Raw genomic sequence first — 19,189 nt, 5'->3', positions numbered from 1 at the left:
GAGTGTCCTGGATGGAATGTCTTGGAAGAGACTGAAATTAGATTTGGGGGGATTAGTTAGAATGCTGTTACATAAGCAGTCCACTAGAGAAGAAATGAAGACCTGAATTTTAATAATGGCTCTGGTAATAGAAATGATGAATCTGAAAAAAAGAAATTAAAGAAGAAAGGGGAGGACTCGGGAGGATTGAGAATAAAGGTGGAGTTAAAGTGATGAAAATTGGGCACATTAAAAACTAGCAGAAGGGATGCCATAAGCAGCAATCTAGCAGACCCTTTGGATGATCTGAAATGTTTTTAAGCAGTTTTGGTGTATCTTTTGAAGGCTGTAAGGAATTCATTGTGATTGACACAATAGTGTTTGATTCTATCTTAGAGAGAGAGGTTGGGAGGTAAGGAAAAGATTTGTTGAGACCTTTTAAGACTCTTTAAGATTCTCGAAAAGACTAGGGGGAAAGAAGTTCAGACATCTCTCTCTCTCTCTCTTTCTCTCTCCCTCTTCTCTCTCTCTCTCTCTCTCTCTCCCTCTTCTCTCTCTCTCTCTCTCTCTCTCTCTCTCTCTCTCTCTCTCTCTCTCCCTCTCCCCCCCTCCCTCCCCCCACCCCATCCACCCACCCCCGTCTGTCTGTCTTATTTACATTGACCAACATTTACAATACTTTATGTTGTAAACTTGTAATTAGAAGGTTTTCCCCCAACATTTAATCCATTTAAATAATGTTTGCTGTTTTGCTAAATTAGTGAAGCCTGGGCATACCTGGTCAGATATCCGAGTTATTGTTGTTAAGATTTCAAAACAACAGAATATTTTAGAAATAGCACGTTCATCCTAATTGTGTTGCATTCTCTTTTTTTCTTACAGGATGACAGATGCAAAATAAAGAAGCCTTCAGTAAGTGCCAAACTTCCCTGTAAACTTTGTCCTCTTAAAAACTCATTGCTAAGTTTGTGTGGCATGTTCCAAAGTACAAACATTGCTTGCTTAATATGAAGCAAGTTGTTTCAGTTGCTTAATTTATATCAGGCAACTTACCAGATACTTTTTCCTTTTAATGGGAAATTATATATTTGTCAGGTAAGTTGGAACTTAAACATTAAAAATATCTCAGTGTTTCTAAGTGTCTGAGAGAGTCTTCTGCACTCTTCACAGAGATGACTTTACATTTCAAACATTTCAGTGGGACTTTTGATTACACTGATATGAGGATACTCCTTTAACTAGTTCAGAGCTGTACTCATTCTGCAGGTTAAGCATCTTACCAGTTGAATCCTTTTATAATGATTATTCACTTCTCTTCATTGAACACCCACCAGCCTGGTAAATATCTCTGAGATATTGGAATTGAGCCAAGTCATGACTCTCCATTAAACTAGTCAAATCAAGTTCTTTATCAGTGTAAAGATTAAAAAAAAATATAAACAATAGCTCACACCAATCAAATACACAGTGCTAAGTCCCATCCTTTGGGATATTTAATAACATGAATGTCATCAGATTCATCAACTAGTAATTGGCCATGAGGTTCAAGACCCACTGCCCTGATTGAGGTGACCTAAAGGGCAATTACAATAGCTGACTTTAATTAAGAGTCAACACAAATCATATACTGGGAAAATAAGATATTGAGGAAAATTTGTTAAAGAATAATCTTAAGGAATCATCTGGCCAGAAGTGGGCCCCACCTCTTTGGGAAAAGGGAGCCCTGCACACAAAAGTGGGGGAACCTTTATACTTGCTGGTGTGATGCAGCCCCTCCCTTCAAAGAATGGATTGGTCCATTTTATCTGGGTTACAGTCTTTCTGATATGCCCATTACATGTTTCCCCTTAAAATGTATAAAACATGTCCCCCTCTCATCATATAGCCCATGTTCAAAAGTGGCAGAAAACTCCTCTACAGGGTGTGTTGTTTAATATTCAATTAGCCTATTAAGCAGGTGCAGTAAGTGATTTGTTCAGGTCCAGTCATTGACCTCAACTAGTTTGGGCCGGATCGGCTATTATTTTAAGTTTGTGGTTTTCTCAAATCCACAAAACTCATTCTGATTGGCTGAATCCACCTGTGCTCCCCAATTCCTTGTTTGCTCAAGGCTTTTACTAACCACTTAATTGTTCTATGAACCCTAACTTTTCTTAATCTCTCATATTCTGAAAACCTCTTGGTCAATGGTACCCACTATCCCACCCTACCATGAAGTTTGCAACACTCTGGAAACCCAACTTTTCTGCATTTCTCACATTAGGAAATTGAGTTAGGTAGCTCAGTTGATGGAATGTTAAGGTCAAAGTCAGGGAGATGAGTTCAAACTCTGCCTCAGACATTTACCTGGCTGTGTGACCCTGGATAAGTTACTTTGTCTCTGTTTGCCTTTGTTTCCTAAGCTAATAGCTGATAGCTAGTTGCCCCTGGGGTTGTTATGAAGATCAAAAGAGATAATAATTGTAAAATGTTTAGTATATTGCTTGGCCTAGAACAAGAGCTATATAAACAATTATTATTATCATTTTTGTCATATTAACTAATTAAAGTTGAATAGGGGAGTGCCTGAGCTGTGTAAGCAGAGGGGAAAAAAAAAACTTTAGGGAACAAGATGGGATAAGGTATAAAAACAATTTAATCATGAAATGAAACTTGTTGAAAGTAGTTGCTTATGTTACCTATGATGAACCACCAATCAATGAGTGGTGTGGATAGTGAATTATAGGAAGGGCCAGTTTTGGATATTGTGGCTAGGAAAAGCTTCAAAAAAGAGGTAGGAATTCAGGTGGACCTTGAATGACAGGTAGGACCCACATGATTGAAGAAGAGATAGAGGGAAGGCTATCAGAGGTCAGGGAAACAGAAAGAATGAGGGTTGTGTTTGCATACACATCTTACCATTCAGTCACGGGATTTCAGGGTTGGAAGAGAAAAGACCATTTGTGAGAAATAATTTTCTTTGCCATATATCCAGCATATCACCCTCCAGTGTTTGTTCAGAGTTCTGTAGTGATAAGAAACCTACAAACTCCCAAGGCAGTCCGTTCTACTTTTAGATAGCTCTAACATCAAACCTAAACTTGTTTCTTTGTAATTTTTACCTATTATTTTTGGTGTTGACTTTTTGGATCAAACAGAAGAAATTTGTTCCTTTTTCCACATAACAGCCTTTCAAGTTCTTGAAGACAGCTGGCATGTCCTCTTGAGCTTTAAAACCTATAGGCTCAACATTCCCAAGGCTTTCATCCAATCTTCATGGCATGGACCCAAGATCTTTCTCAACAATCCTGTTTGCTTCCTGGATGCTCCCCAGATTGCCACTGTCTTTCATAAAATAGTATGCCCAGGATTGTTACTCCTTCACATAGAGGTTGAATCTTTCCTCTCTGAACTTGTCACTTCTTGTTTCTATACATGACATCTTTATGCTCCCCCAGATCTATAACTTCAAAGTACCTCAAACTTGTCATGAATGGCATAGGATTGTTTTACTTTATAGGAGAAGAGTGGTAGCCTTCTCCCCAAAACAATCTGCCACACACTTCTCTTTACTTTTTCATCCACATCAGTGTAAAGGGCACCCTAAGTAGAGCAGTCTATCTCTCTCTCTCTCTCTCTCTCTCTTTCTTTTTTTTTTTTTTTTTTAAATTTAATAGCCTTTTATTTACAGGTTATATGTATGGGTAACTTTACAGCATTGACAATTGCCAAACCTCTTCGTTTCAATTTTTCCCCTCTGTCCCCCCACCCCCTCTCCCAGATGGCAGGTTGACCAGTAGATGTTAAATATATTAAAATATAAATTAGATACACAATAAGTATACATGACCAAACCGTTATTTTGCTGTACAAAAAGAATCAGACTCTGAAATATTGTACAATTAGCCTGTGAAGGAAATCAAAAATGCAGGTGTGCATAAATATAGGGATTGGGAATTCAATGTAATGGTTTTTAGTCATCTCCCAGAGTTCTTTTTCTGGGCATAGCTAGTTCAGTTCATTACTGCTCCATTAGAAATGATTTGGTTGATCTCGTTGCTGAGGATGGCCTGATCCATCAGAACTGGTCATCATCTAGTATTGTTGTTGAAGTATATAATGATCTCTTGGCCCTGCTTGTTTCACTCAGCATCAGTTTGTGTAAGTCTCTCCAGGCCTTTCTGAAATCATCCTGTTGGTCATTTCTAACAATAATATTCCATAATATTCATATACCACAATTTATTCAGCCATTCTCCAATTAATGGGCATCCACTCAGTTTCTAGTTTCTAGCCACTACAAAGAGGGCTGCCACAAACATTCGTGCACATACAGGTCCCTTTCCCTTCTTTATGATCCCTTTGGGATATAAGCCCGTAATTCCAAATTGCTCTCCAGAATGTTGGATGTATTCACAATTCCACCAACAATGTATTAGTGTCCTTGTTTTCCCACATTCCTTCCAACATTCCACATTATCTTTCCCTGTCATTCTAGCCAGTCTGACAGGTGTGTAGTGGTATCTCAGAGTTGTCTTAATTTGCATTTCTCTGATTAATAATGACTTGGAGCATCTTTTCATATGGCTAGAAATAGTTTCAATTTCTTCATCTGAGAATTGTCTGTTCATATCCTTTGACCATTTATCAGTTGGAGAATGGCTTAATTTTTTATAAATTAGAGTCAATTCTCTATATAGTTTGGAAATGAGGCCTTTATCAGAACCTTTGACTGTAAAAATATTTTCCCGATTTATTAGAGCAGTCTATCTCAATAAATTATCTGGACTTATTCAAATCAGAAAATACAGGCTTTTGAAATGGTTTTATTCCTGACTACTTTGCCAGATAACTACTTTGCCAGATAATTAACTGCCCTCTTCTTTAACCAAGGAAGAAGGGAAAAGTATGGAAATTGAAACAAAGAAGAAATTTTTTTTCCCTTAAATACATAAGCACAAACTTCATAACCCTTTATTTTTTTTTTCTGGAAAATGATTTGGCATGTTTGTAGAATTTGACCAAATAGCCAACTCACTGGGGAAATACTGACCAAAACAACAGAATTTTAATTTAGAAAAGTATTGTTCAGTCACAAATGAAGACCATCTAGGAAATAGACTAATCAGATTAGGCAATGTGCATCTGGTATTCCGTTCCCAAAATCTCATTTTGATAGTAGAAAAAAATTACTATTGAAAATTTTTCATTTAGAAATTTGTGACTCATTTGGAAGCCTGATGCCCTCAAACTCACAAGTATTTAAAAATAATGGGGAGCATTATCCTCTATGGAGAGGATTTGCTTTAAAAATAAAGAAAAGAAAAAGAAAAACAGCCAAGATGTAATCAGTCAAAATAACCCAGTTGTCCAGAGAAGGTAAAAAAATACTTCTTTTTCTTTAGGTAGACTTTTTGGGTTTGAGAGACCCCCGGATAGTATTCGCACATCTATAGAAGGATGGTGTTTAATTTTTGTTTTGGTTTTTAATATCACACTAGTAGGTTTACTGTTAACTTGTGTTAACAGCCTTCATTAAACCGTTAACAAAATCAAGGAGTTATTCTGATCATTCTGGACAAAACAGGATATGCTAATATGAACTGCAGAAGGCAGATCAAATCTTAACGCCACAAAACCTTGGAGCTTCATAACTTCAGATTCAGTTATGAAAAATTACGGTCCCTGAATCATTACATAAGTATAGGGGTTAGGGAGTTGTCAACAGGGAATCATAGCTGCATGAAACTTCACATGAAAGATTAAAAGAGAAACAAGCATGCATGTGGAAGTTCACCATCCATACAAAAGTTTGCATTATTTATAACAAATTTATAAGAAGAAGTTAACAAATCTTCTCAAGGTCTGGCACGAGAGAGGGAAAGGTGCAGTAAAAGGGGGGAAAGGACAAGACGACTCCTAAAGGAGGGGAGCATGGTGAAAGCAAAAACAATATTGTTTTTTCTGGTGAGCTCCTAGACTAGAAAGAGAGGATGGGCTGCTTATCTAGAGAGGTTCCAGCAGCTTTCCAGTCTAGTGCAGACTGACTGGTGCCTTTCTTGATTTCCAAAGACATAGAGTCCACTTTGGGATACTAATAACAAATTATATCATTTGGGAATTAGGCGGTGGAGGCAGACTTTATCCTTGTCACATTGAGGACTTCCTCCATATTCTGGAGCTCATGTTTCTGGAAAATAAGGTAACTCCAAAATATAAGTTAAGGGGATCCAGTAACATTCCTTAACTGCTTGAATCTGTGATTTCATTGGCTGAGGAAACTCCTGCAGATGCTGGTTGGTGCCATCTCTACCATTTGTAGTCAGAAAACTGCTTAGTGCACTGGGGTTAAGTGGTTTGTCCAGGATCTCATGGCCAGTTTATGTTAGAGACAGGACTTGAACCTAACTCTTGGAGGCAGGAAAGAAACATGATATATGAAGTGCCTCACATTATGCTAGCAGATATCTCATTTGATCTTCATACCATGCTTGTGAGATAGATGCTATTATTGTCCCTATTTTACCTTTGAGGAAGTTCATGCAGCCAGAATTTAACTGACTTGCCCAGTGTCACACAACTAGTAAATGTCTTAGGCTGAATTTGAACTTGGGTCTTCCTGACTCCAGGCTGAGTACTGTCCACTTCTTGTACCATTTCTCTTGTTCTACTATGTCATGCTGCTTCTCATAGACATACATAAATTATATACAGAAAGTGTCTGATCATATCATCAATTTATAACTTTTAAAAACTAGTTTTCTTCCTCTTCCTTTAATACTAGTATTCTACTACAGTTGCTTCATTCCGGTATAGCAGAGACCATTTCATTCTCCCTCTTAAAGCAGACCTCCATCACAGTCTACATTATGTGCTGTCTTATTACTCATTAGTATCTTCTGTTATCCTTTGTGCTTCATTTCTCATGTTCATTGTTCTCAATGACATAGCCAATAATAACTGAAAAAGTTTGGAGGTCTACATGTTGAAAGCAGAAGTACCCAGTAGCACATTCCATATTGATATGAATTTAACTAAGAATTCCTTGAGCTAAATTAAATTAAATTCTAATCTGAATCTTCTGGCCCCTGACACAGAGATGCCTTTTTTTTTTTTTTTTTTTTTTTTTTTTAAACTACATCACAGATTCTCTTATCAGTTTTAAATAAACTTTTTTTTAAAGTGACTTGCCCAGGGGTCACATCGCTAGGAAGTATTAAGTGTCTGAAACCAGATTTGAACTCAGGTCTTCCTGACTTCAGGGCTGGTGCTCTCTCCACTGCACCACCTAGCAGCCCAGCCCCCTGTCACCTAGTTGTCCCAATTTTAAATAAACTTGAAGAAATAGTTTGCCTATATAAATAGCATTTAGCACTTTGTATTTTTAATATTGCTTTATACTTTAAAAGCATTTTCACATCTCACATTTAATTTTCAACACTTAACTCCTGTGAGGTAATGTAATGTTCTTTTTGGTTCGGTTTTCTGGGGGTCTCTGGGAGCAGCCTTCATTTCAGTTCAGTAATCACAAGTGCAACCAGGAGTTAAAGTCCAAATCCTTTATTATCTCTTTGCCTGATGCTGGGCAGCTTTCTGAAGAACCTTTCAATCTGGCCTTGGTCCTAGTAGGGGAATCCAGGCCAGCCACCAGGAAGATTGAAGATCGAATTGAATTTCTCCCCTTGATTCTGAGAGCTTGAGTTCCTGCCGCCAGTCCTTTGCCTCTGCCAGCTTCTTCCCTGTGGCTCTCAGTCCCTGCTTATATGCTCCACACTGAGTATAAACCAATCATTACATCACTAGGAAACCATTATTTGTTGTAGGATTAAATCAGTGCTAAACTAGATTTAACCATTGTCTCCTCAATTCCACTTAGTACCTTGTTTCAAGTTCTGGCCCATGACAATTAGAGAGGGCAGATATTCATGTTTCCATTTGATAGATGAAGAAGCTGAATCTGAAGAGAGACTTGTTTGATGCAACATGATTTACAATTGGTAGGCTAAGAACTTGAACCCAGATGCTTCTGGCTTCCAGCCCAGTGCAGTTTCCACCATAACATGTTATCTTTTTTGACATGTTCTTTGGGCAGTTATCATAGAATTGAAATTGAAGGAACCTTGGATATCATCTAATCTAACCCCTTGATTATTTAGAGCCCAGCTTTTTTTTTTTTTTTTTTTTTTTTTACATGACCAAACCGTTATTTTGCTGTACAAAAAGAATCAGACTCTGAAATATTGTACAATTAGCTTGTGAAGAAAATAAAAAATGCAGGTGGGCAAAAATATAGGGATTGGGAATTCAATGTAATGGTTTTTAGTCATCTCCCAGAGTTCTTTCGCTGGGCGTAGCTGGTTCAGTTTATTACTGCTTCATTGGAAATGATTTGGTTGATCTCATTGCTGAGGATGGCCATGTCCATCAGAACTGGTCATCATATAGTATTGTTGTTGAAGTATATAATGATCTCTTGGCCCTGCTTGTTTCACTCAGCATCAGTTTGTGTAAGTCTCTCCAGGCCTTTCTGAAATCATCCTGTTGGTCATTTCTTACAGAACAACAATATTCCATAATATATACCACGATTTATTCAGCCATTCTCCAACTGATGGGCATCCACTCAGTTTCTAGTTTTTAGCCACTACAAAGAGGGCTGCCACAAATATTCGTGCACATATAGGCCCCTTTCCCTTCTTTATGATCTCTTTGGGATATAAGCCCAGTAGTAACATTGCTGGATCAAAGGGTATGCACAGTTTGATAACTTTTTGAGTATAGTTCCAAATTGTAGAGCCCAGCTTCTTAAACTGGTTTGCAATCCCATTTGGGGTCATGAAATTATGATTTATTATCAATAAATGTTTGATTTGTATTCCCTATTTTATATAATTATATACCTGAAGTCATGTAAAAGTTTCTCAGGTGAAAAAGGGTCACAAGGAAAAAAAGCACTGAGTTAGATGAGGAAACTGAGTTCAAGAGAGGAGAGTGACTTGCCTAAAAACTAATGATGAAGGCAGCATTTTGAATAGTTTCTCTAACTGCAAATTCAGAGCTCTCTACTGGACAAAAGTAAAGAAACCAAGTGCAGTACTGTTCTTAAGGTAAAGTATGATGGACCATAGTATGGGATTCAGGTAACTTGGATTGGAACAATTATATGGGCTTTGCACTTCTTTCTTTTTATATTTTTTGGTGAGTTAATTTAATTTTTACAGCCTCCTTGTAGACATGGAAATAGTTTTAAGTTGAGATTGCTTATTGAGCAGGTAGCACTATTTGCAAAGTGAGGTTTCATAGTGAGCAAGTCTTTCTATTTCAGATAGCTCCTTAAATCGAAATCATTTTCTTGACCTTTTCTGCCAACATTTTTCACAATCCTAAATCCTGAGTTTTAAGCAGTGTTTGGGAAATCAAAGTATAAGATTCAAGGGGCTTGTTGAGGTAAAGGTGCCTAACACAGTGTTTCTGAATGAACCCTTAGTGATGGTTCGTTGATTGATTTTGAATGTGGGTTAGGATATTTTTAATAAAATTTGCTTGCAAGTTCTAGTAATTGACTTTATGGATAATCAGGAGAATTCAGTTTGGTGTAACAAGCAAGACTCTGCTATCCCATGGAGAATTAAAGACAAAAAAAAAGACAAGGAACTTATATAGGCCTGGATGGATAGAAGCCTAGTTTCCCAAATGAATCATCATGTTTTTGTGTGTGTTTGTATGGTGTAATATCATAAATTTTACTAATTCTTTAGAGAACATCCTCACTTGAAACAACATTACACACATATTTGTTATGTTAAGTGTGTAATGTACATTCTGTTTTTGCTGCCCTTTAAAGCAGAACTACTTAAACTTCTTACACTCAACAATCCCTTTTTGCCCAAAAATTTTTACTCAACCCCGGGTACATGGGCATTTAAAAATAGGTACATTAATCAAACCCTTACTGATAAGAAATCATAATTTCATGATCCCACACTTTTAGTTACAAGATACTATGTGGAGTCGCAACCCACAGTTTTAAGAAATTTTGAACTTCCTAATGTGAGGCTTGCCTGTACTATCATAATCATAGTTTCTGCAGCAATTTCAAATTTCACAGTGAACAAGACCAAGACTATAGATTGTGGAGCCCTTGGGGATGGGAGGGGGTTGGGGAAGAGAGCAAACAAGTTGAATTAAGTCCTCAGCATGTCCTTTTTTCCCACCCTCACCCCTCTCCCTATACAATACACATAATAGTTTATTAAGGATGTTAAGTCCTAAGAACATCAACCTTAGAAGTTTCTGCTATTTCTCTTAACTCTTTTTAATAACTTTTGTTCAGATGAAATTATGTGATACAAATGATCAAGGCAGAATTCTTAATGTGAAATTTTCTTTAAAAATGCCTCATTTCTTTTCACTGTATCAGGAATCTTAAAGGAGTTCTTTCAAGGTTGGTGGGACTAAAATGCTTGGCTTGCTCCTCCTGAAAAGCTTTCTTTTTTACTTTTCCTTTGAAAAAAGGACTCTTTCACTTCCATTTCAGAGTGTGGCTTTGTTTCTATCTAATAGTCAATTATTAGGCCAATGTCCTGTGCTTTTGATTGTGGCATTGCAGAGAAAATGGACATTGAAATCCAGCTTTGCTTTTGGTTTTCCTTTGAAGGTACTACTAATACTTGTGTTTGTGTGAGCTATTTAAGGGCTGCTATTTAACTAGTTGCTAATTGTTGGAGTGATTTATACTTAAACTTGTAGCTCACATCATCTGTGTTTTCTCTTTTCTGTGACTATGAATTCTTCTGACTAATTTTTAACATTTGCAACCTTCAAAGAGTCTCAGAGGCAAAATTGGCCACTGTGGCAACAGATTAAAATGTCTGTCATACTGGTTTGACGATCCCTTTGGAATATTCTTATTGGGCATTATAGAAAGAAACTAGATTATGATATAAATCATATTGCCTAATCAGCTAATATTTGAGTCTTATGGGTAATCATAAAGGTAAGTCTTAGAGTGGTAAGAGTTTTGAAAAAAGCAGAAGTTCTAATCAATTTCCAAAGTTGGAATGATTTCTGTTGAAATTTGGGTGCACTATTTCCTTATGATTGGAGTCTTTACCATTATTTTGCTGATTGAAAGGGGTTTATCGGAGCAGTTAAATGGCACATAGAGCATATGTACTGAAGTCAGGAGTTCAAGTGTGGCCTAAACACTTAACACTTACTAGGTGTGTGACCCTGGGCAAGTCACTTAAATCCCCCCTCCCCTCACCCAAAAACAACGACAACAACAACAGAATGGTGTTTATCAAACATTTTGCTTACTTTTAAGGAATATTCTTGTTTGTACTTAGGGTCCTTAGGGTCATTGTTAAAAGTCATTGTCCTTGTTCAGTTATTGTAGTTGGCAGTTGAAGAAATTACTAATTCAGAATATTTTTCATGTTTTTTTTTTAATTGGTTAATATAAGCAGAGGTAAGTATACATGGCATTAAATAAATTGTCCACAGGTAACATGTAGCCTTTTTACCTCTGAGAAAACAGGGCATGTTGAGTTGAATGCTAAGTTGAATAGGGATATCATAGTTTTGTATAAAAAGAAGTTATTGCTGAAATTGTATGTTTATCTTACTGGTCTCTTGAAGAACTAAGTAAAATGTTCTTGCTTCATAAAAAGCTTTTTAATATTATGGATTGCATAATGTTTTGATTTTCTCTTTAACTGTGTTTTTAATCTTTGTTTTTCAGGATACTCTTATTACTACCCTTGATAATAAGAACAGGTATGAAATAAATTTTATTTTAAAAATCTATCATTAGCTTGGGAGATTGAAAGGTTTTGTAGTCCACACCTTTGCCTTTTAAGCAATATTAACATCTAACTAAATAGGCACTTTAAAAAATCCCAGCAAACTTCACCCAAAGGAAAAGTATACCAGTAATCTCTTGATTATTGTAGTATGATTGCCAAACCTTATTTTTAGGGGGTGAGATAATATATAAAGAATGTTGCTATGTGTGATTTTCTTTGACATGAACTTGAATTTGGGTGGTGGTCTAAGTGGAGAGGAAGTTGTGACAGAAACGGACACAGAATTTCCAAGACTTGGTAACTACTAAATTTATAGAGGTTGAACAAGAATGAGGAGTCAAAGAATGAATCCCAAGATTCTACATCTGGGTGACTGAGAGGATAGCAGTTTAGAGACAAGGGAAGATAATAAATCTGTTTGGGGCATTATGAGTTTGGGGCATATTGTATTCAGAAATCTCCATGGAGAAGTTCATCAGACAGTTGGCAAAACAGGGTTAGATCTTGAGAGAGATTATGAGTGACTATAAAGATTTTGGAGTTATTTGCATAGGAATGATTATATAAACACATGGGAATTCATTGAGAGAAGGTGTAGCGAGAAAATAGGACCTGGAACAGTTTTATGAGAGTTACTTAAAGGAGAAGCAATGCAAGATTAATAGTCAAAGAAAGGAGTCTGAGGAAGTATGGATAGACAAATAGATAGGAGAGCTAGGAGGGAACAGAGCTATGAAAACAGAAGGGGGGGAGGGACAGTTATCAGCAGGATCAGAAGCTACAAAGAATTCATATAAGCCATTAATTTATCAGCTTGAATTCACTGGTAACCTTAAAGAAAAAAAGCTTTGATGGTGGGAAAACAGTTCAGACCAATCCACTTATTTTTATTTTTCATTTGAAGAAACCGAAGGCCAGAGAAGTAATCGTTGCCCAATATTATGCAGTTAGTTATTGATAAACTTCCTAATTCCAGTCAAGTTCTCCTTTTCCTTTGTCCATGTTCAGACCATGTAAAAGATCTAATGACTATTTATTGTTGTTTGATATTTTGCCAAATGATCATAATCTGTCATTATCTAAAAATCATGCTTTTTAAACGTAGCAAGGGAGTTCATAAGTAACATTAATAAGCACTTATTATAAAATATACATACTTTTTTTTTCTAAAGTTACCAGTAGTATCATTGGCGACTTATCAGGCTAATGGGGCATAAAACTTTTTATCAGGGAGAGAGGGCAGAGCAGCTTCTAGCTCTCTTACTGCTTGTGTCTTAGGCTTAGACAAAAAGAAAAAAAAATTTTTTTGGCGAATTATTGTTAGCTGGAACAAATTATTTTTGTTTACATGAGTCTGAAATCATGCAATATATTTGAAACATTTTTCTCACTGTTTCCTTCTAGTTGGTGGACCAATTGGGTGATCCCAGCAGTCTCTGCCCTTCTTGTGGCCTTGATGTATCGATTCTACATGTCAGAGTACTAGTCCCATTTTTTTAAAAGCCAATAAAAGAAGATACTGACTTAAACCAGGATATAAAGAAGCCAGTTGTCACTGTCCAATTTGCCTGACAGAAATCAACTTTATTTGCAAAGAATACTTTAAAGTGTCCATTTCCCATCCCTCTACCTCCTGACATCCAAAAAGTGAACTGTCTTTCTGTATACTTTTCTATAGCGTGTGCCTTTTCATTCAAATTGTTTTTAAAGTTAAGTTTCTCTTTTTAATGCTCTATCACTATTTTATTCTTTATATAACAAAAACAGCTGCTATAATTATTGTATAACCTTTACAATTTTCTGCATCTATTTGTGTATTTGTACAAATCAATCTTTGATGCTCAGAAGCTTTTAAAATTAGCCCTTCAGCAAACTACTTATTTCGACCTAAGCAATCAATATTGATGCTTAGCTTTAAGGAGGTTTTTGGCTTCTGTCTATTATGACATTATCTCTAATAGAGTTACCCATTGTGGTACTTTTTTCCAATCAGTTTCCTTCTCAGGAAGTCAAGAGCCCAATGATCATAATTTAAATGCTTCTAATAATTGTTCTGGTATAGATAATGGTATGAAGGGGGATTGTCCAGAAGAAACTAACATTAATCAAGGAGTAGATCACATCTACCCGTAAAACAAAGCCTGTTCCTCCTTACCCAGTCCCCAGTCTAGAATTAACCTTTTGGTTCCTAGAGGCAAAAAGTGTAGAAGAGAGAATCTTCTTTTGGGGATTACAGTTTGGAGAACAAAAACTTTGTTGGCACTCCTTTTGGGAGGGCTACTATTGGTCAAATTTTATTAAGAAAGATTGAAAGGCATTCTTTGTGATGTTTGGATACTTTTTTGTTTTGTTTTGTTTCAAGGAACTCAATGCCAACTGAATAACAAATTATGTTCATGCACATGGGTTCATTTTTTTCCCCCATTGGGAGCTCTTGATTTCTGTTATGTCTGTAGTTTTTATTCTCTAGCCTTCACCTTTTGGAAAGGTTAGTTGTTTTTGACATGTTGGGGAAGTGAATCTGTTTAAAATGTAAGCTGTCATAATGAACTGTGATCATGCATATTCCCCTTGATATATTAATCAACCAGCATGTACATGAAAAACCACTAAAACACATTAAAAAGACTGATTTTTTTTCTTCAAAAAATTCTGTTGATCTCAATCGTATAATTATTATTTTTATCACCCTTATTTCTCTCACTTCAAATGCATGCACACCCCCACAATGCAGAGTTAAGGCTTAAGTTTAAGGAGGAAGGCTCACTATTTATTTGTAGTTGAAAATGACATTTAGGAATGAAAGTGGTTAAGGAGAGATGTGAAATGGTGAACTAGTAGTGCCAGAAATACAAAATTACCTTACTGAAAATTTTTTTTTTAAGATTTTGAATAAAAATGAGCTTGGAACAAAATGATCTTTGTTATAATGGATTTGAAATACATTACTTTGGTAAATGATATGTGGTTTTTGTGAATGTGGAAGTGTTAAAAAAATCAGTGAGGTTCTGAACCAAAAAATTGGCATCCTGAACTTAAAGCAATTTCCAAAATTAATGTCGAAATTAATGTTTATCACTAGCTATTTATAAAACTTGAGTCTTTCAGTCTTTATTGTGCAGGAAATAAAAAAAAATAATTCTAATTTATTTTTTCTAGTGACACGTAAAGAAAGATTTCAGCATCATTTTTATATAATTTTGAGTTTCAAATTTTTCTCTTTCCATCCTTTTTCTTCCCCTCTCTCCAAGATAGCAAGCATTCTGATATAGGTATTATATGTACAATCATGTTAAAAATATTTCATGTGTTAAACATTTCTTGTAAAAAAAAAAAATCCAAACAAAAGGGAAAAACCATGAGAAAGCAGAATGAACAAAAAAAGTGAGACAAATATTCTTTGATCTGCATTGAGTCTCCATATTTCTTTCTCTGAATGTGAATGGCCTTTTCCATCACAAGCTGTTAGAATTGTTTTTGATCACTGCATAGTTGAGAAGAGCTGAGTCTATCATAGTTGATCATCACACATAGTGTTGCTATTGTTGTATGCAATGTTCTACTGATTCTGCTCTCTTCACTCAGCATCAGTTCATGTAAATCTTTCCAGGTTTTTCTGAAATCCACCTGCCCATTATTCTTTATATAACAATAGTATCCATTACATTCATATACCAAAACTTTTTCAGCCATTTCCCAATTGATGGGCATCTTCTCAATTTCTAATTCTTAACCTGCTCTTTTAGTAAAAGAGTTGCTACAAACATTTTTGTACATGTGATTCCTTTCCCCTTTTTTTATGATCTCTTTGGGATACAGACCCAGTAGTGATATTGCTGGATCAAAGGGTAGGCACAGGTCTGTTGTTGTTACTGCTGCTACTGTTGCTGTTGCTTTTTATTTGCAAAATACATGCAAAATACATGTAAAGATAGTTTTCAACATTCACTCTTGCAAAACCTTATGTTACAAATTTTTTTCCCATCCTTCTTCCTTGGTTATATACATTTCTTCTATACATATTTCCACATTATCATGCTGCATAAGGAAAATCAGATCAAAGGGGAAAAAATGAGGGAAAAAAAAGGAAGCAAACAACAAAAAGATGAAAATACTTTGTTGTGATCCATATTCAATCCCCATAGGCCTCTTTCTGGATGCAGTTGAGATCCTCCATCAAAAGTCTATTGGAAATGGTAGGCACAGTTTTACAGCCCATTGGACATAGATCCAATTGCTCTCCAGAATGGTTGGATCAGTTCACAACTCCACCATTTGTGTCTCAGTTTTCCTACATCCCCTTCAGCATTTATCATTTTCTTTTTCTGTCATCTTAACCAATTTGAGGTTGTGCAGGAAATTCTTTTTTTTTTTAATTATCTTATTTTACTTTATTTATTTATATAGTAGCTACTTAATAGAAATTTTCTGAATTATATTTTCATCTGACCTGTATAGACAACGAGCATAGATAATCTTTTCTCTTCATCTTTCACTTAAGTTTCTTTTCTTTTTCTTTTTTTTTTTTTTTTTTTTAATAATAACTTTTATTGACAGAACCTATGCCAGGGTAATTTTTTTTTACATTATCCCTTGCACTCACTTCTGTTCCGATTTTTCCCTCCCACCCTCCATCCCCTCTCCTAGATGGCAAGCAGTCCTATATATGTTATTATGTCACAGTATATCCTAGATACAATATATGTGTGCAGAACCAAACAGTTCTCTTGTTGCACAGGAAGAATTGTATTCAGAAGGTAAAAATAACCCTGGAAGAAAAACAAAAATGCAAACAGTTTACATTCATTTCCCAGTGTTTTTTCTTTGGGTGTAGCTGCTTCTGTCCATCCTTGATCAATTGAAACTTAGTTAGTTAGATCTTCTCTTTGTCAAAGAAATCCACTTCCATCAGAATACAACTTCATACAGTATCGTTGTTGAGGTATATAATGATCTCCTGGTCCTGCTCATTTCACTCACCATCAGTTTATGTAAGTCTCTCCAAGACTCTGTATTCATCCTGCTGGTCATTTCTTACAGAACAATAATATTCCATAACATTCATATACCACAATTTACCCAACCATTCTCCAGTTGATGGGCATCCATTCATTTTCCAGTTTCTAGCCACGACAAACAGGGCTTCCACAAACATTTTGTCACATACAGATCCCTTTCCCTTCTTTAGTATCTCCTCGGGGTATAAGCCCAGTAGTAGCACTGCTAGGTCAAGTGCAGGAAATTCTTAACACTAAAAATGTGACCTGGATCTTTTAGGGTGGAGGGGAGGGTAATGATCAAACCTATGGGTCTTTTCTTAGAATCATGTTTGTAAATGTTAAAAAAAAAAAAAATACGGATTACAAAGAAAACCAATTACACATATAATTATAAAAATAAAATAAGTCCAAAGACCCCAGGTTAATCCCTGCTTTAGTGAGATTTTATTTGAGTTTTGCTGTAGACTGTTAACACTTCTATTCTTTGAGGTGCATCTCCAGGCTGGGGAAACACTGGAAAGCTTTTATTCGATAAATACATATGTTTTCCTGTGCTATTTATAATGAGTATATTTGGAAATCCAGCCAATATTGCTGGATTTCCAAACCAAAAAGTATATTTGGTTAGTAAAGCATCTCTACTATAGCTTGAAATGTATCTAACTGTGACAATGAAGTTATTAGAGGCCATGCCTCATGATGTTTGGTTGAAAGAAATGAGGATTATTTATCCTGGATATTAGTAGATTTGGGGAGTACATGAGGGAAGAAACAAAGTTTTCAAGTATTTGAAGGTTGCCCAAGTAGGCAAAGAAAAAATATCCCCATTTTACTTTTGAAAAAGAAATATATCAATTTAAGTAATGTGTATAATAGACTTTGCAAATCTTAAAGAGCTTTATAAATAGTATTTTGTTGTCCATAGAGAGCTACAAAATGTCAGAACTGGCATTTAAATCCAGGTATTTGCTAACTCCATCTCAATATTTAATTCACTATAAATGACCCCTTTTGCCTTTGTAGTCAAAACTCTAATAAAACTACTCTTTTAAAGGTCACCAATGATTTATAAAATACAGTTGCCTTTTTTATTCTTCTTGCTCTCAGTAACATTACTATTGACCTTGAGATTCTAATCACTTGGCGCATTGGGTTCTAGTGCTTTTTATTTCCATGTCTTGCTGTCAGGCTTCTCCTTCCAATTTTCTAAGTGAAAGCATTCCCTAAAACTTTGACTTTGACATCCTCTGTCTATATAGTCTCAATTAGTGACTTCATCAGTTGGAATCAACTATTGCCTTTGAGAAAATGACTCATATTTTTCTCTAACTCTGACCCCTTTCCTCCTTTCCAAATCCACATAGAAGACAACCTATAGGATTTCACCTAAATGCCCTTAAAAAAAAAAATCAAAACAGTTAAACAGTTTATCCTTATTTTTGTGTGTTATTTACATCACTTTTCTAGTCACACAACTTAACTTTTGAGCATCCTGCCAATAACCTTATCAACAATACATGTTTCCACTAGCAGAATATTTTTGTCTGTGTGCTTATTATTTTCCCCTAATAAGTTTTGATACTGATAGTATATTGCCAAGTTATCTATAAACATTTATAGTTTTTCTCTGCAGATTCTCCCATAAATCTCTTTTCCATTCCCATTGTTCCCTTATTTATTCATGCTTCTCTGAGACTTTTACAAAAGACTTTCCCCTACCCTTACCCATGCTGCTTGAAGCTACCAGAGCAATGTCTGCAATATAGCTTTTTGCAGAGAATTTTCTTACTCAAAATCCAAAGGCTTCCTGCTATCACTCACAGAATAATGTTCCAGCTCCCACTTTAAAAAGTCATGCCAAATTAGACTTTCCAAGCCTCTCCTCGTTCCACTTTGATTTACTCCTTATATCTATATTTCTACCTTAATCCTTATTGAGTGAAATTCAACAAAATAGACTGAAGCACATATTCTCCAAGCAAGATAACAATTTTTTTTAGCAGGACACGGACTGGAGAATAAAATGGATCTAATGACCGCCTCAGTGGGCTATAAGACCTGAGGTGGAAGAACAGCTCCCTTATAATAGTTTTGCGGGAGTATAGAACAAAGAATAGGACTTTGTAGATGGGAAAAGAATGTAATTGGTTATAGGGTTGGCAAAATCCTACGGATGAAGACAACATGACTTTCTACATAGTTGAAGCATGGGGATTATATGATTGGTTGGAAACTGGTAACAAGGATCTAAGCAATAACCCCTTTCTGAAACTAAGAAAAGTTCATTGTTTGAGTCCACCTGCAAGGTTAGAGATAGTGAGTCAAACTTCTTTGGATAACAAACCAGATATCCTTGAAGGATAACTTGGTGGTTATAAAGATACCAGACTCCCTTGTGTCCACTCATACCTATCAAGGATAGCA

General features: G+C 35.8%; 1 protein-coding gene across 2 annotated transcripts in view; it reads left to right on the top strand.

The window, feature by feature from the left end:
• Nucleotides 1–14,418, top strand: part of LOC100920614 (cytochrome b5) — a 48,465-nt gene extending 34,047 nt beyond the window's left edge. Inside the window, exons 3-6 of one of the 2 annotated variants that reach the window (XR_004230994.1) lie at nt 862–891; nt 10,379–10,402; nt 11,702–11,736; nt 13,170–13,240. Coding sequence is in view for 1 of the 2 variants with exons in the window: in XM_012541582.3 (XP_012397036.1) it covers nt 862–891; nt 11,702–11,736; nt 13,170–13,251 (147 nt within the window). In the remaining variant the exon portion in view is untranslated. Of the gene's footprint in view, nt 1–861; nt 892–10,378; nt 10,403–11,701; nt 11,737–13,169 lie in introns of both variants that reach the window. The other variant, XM_012541582.3, reaches the window with a different exon arrangement.
• The last annotated feature ends 4,771 nt before the right edge of the window (nt 14,419–19,189 follow it).

The sequence above is a fragment of the Sarcophilus harrisii genome, chromosome 1, assembly GCF_902635505.1.
Source record: "Sarcophilus harrisii chromosome 1, mSarHar1.11, whole genome shotgun sequence".
In the NCBI taxonomy this organism is placed as follows: Eukaryota; Metazoa; Chordata; class Mammalia; order Dasyuromorphia; family Dasyuridae; genus Sarcophilus; species Sarcophilus harrisii.
Note: the sequence above shows the minus strand (reverse complement) of the source record. Positions and strands in the feature narration are given on the sequence as shown.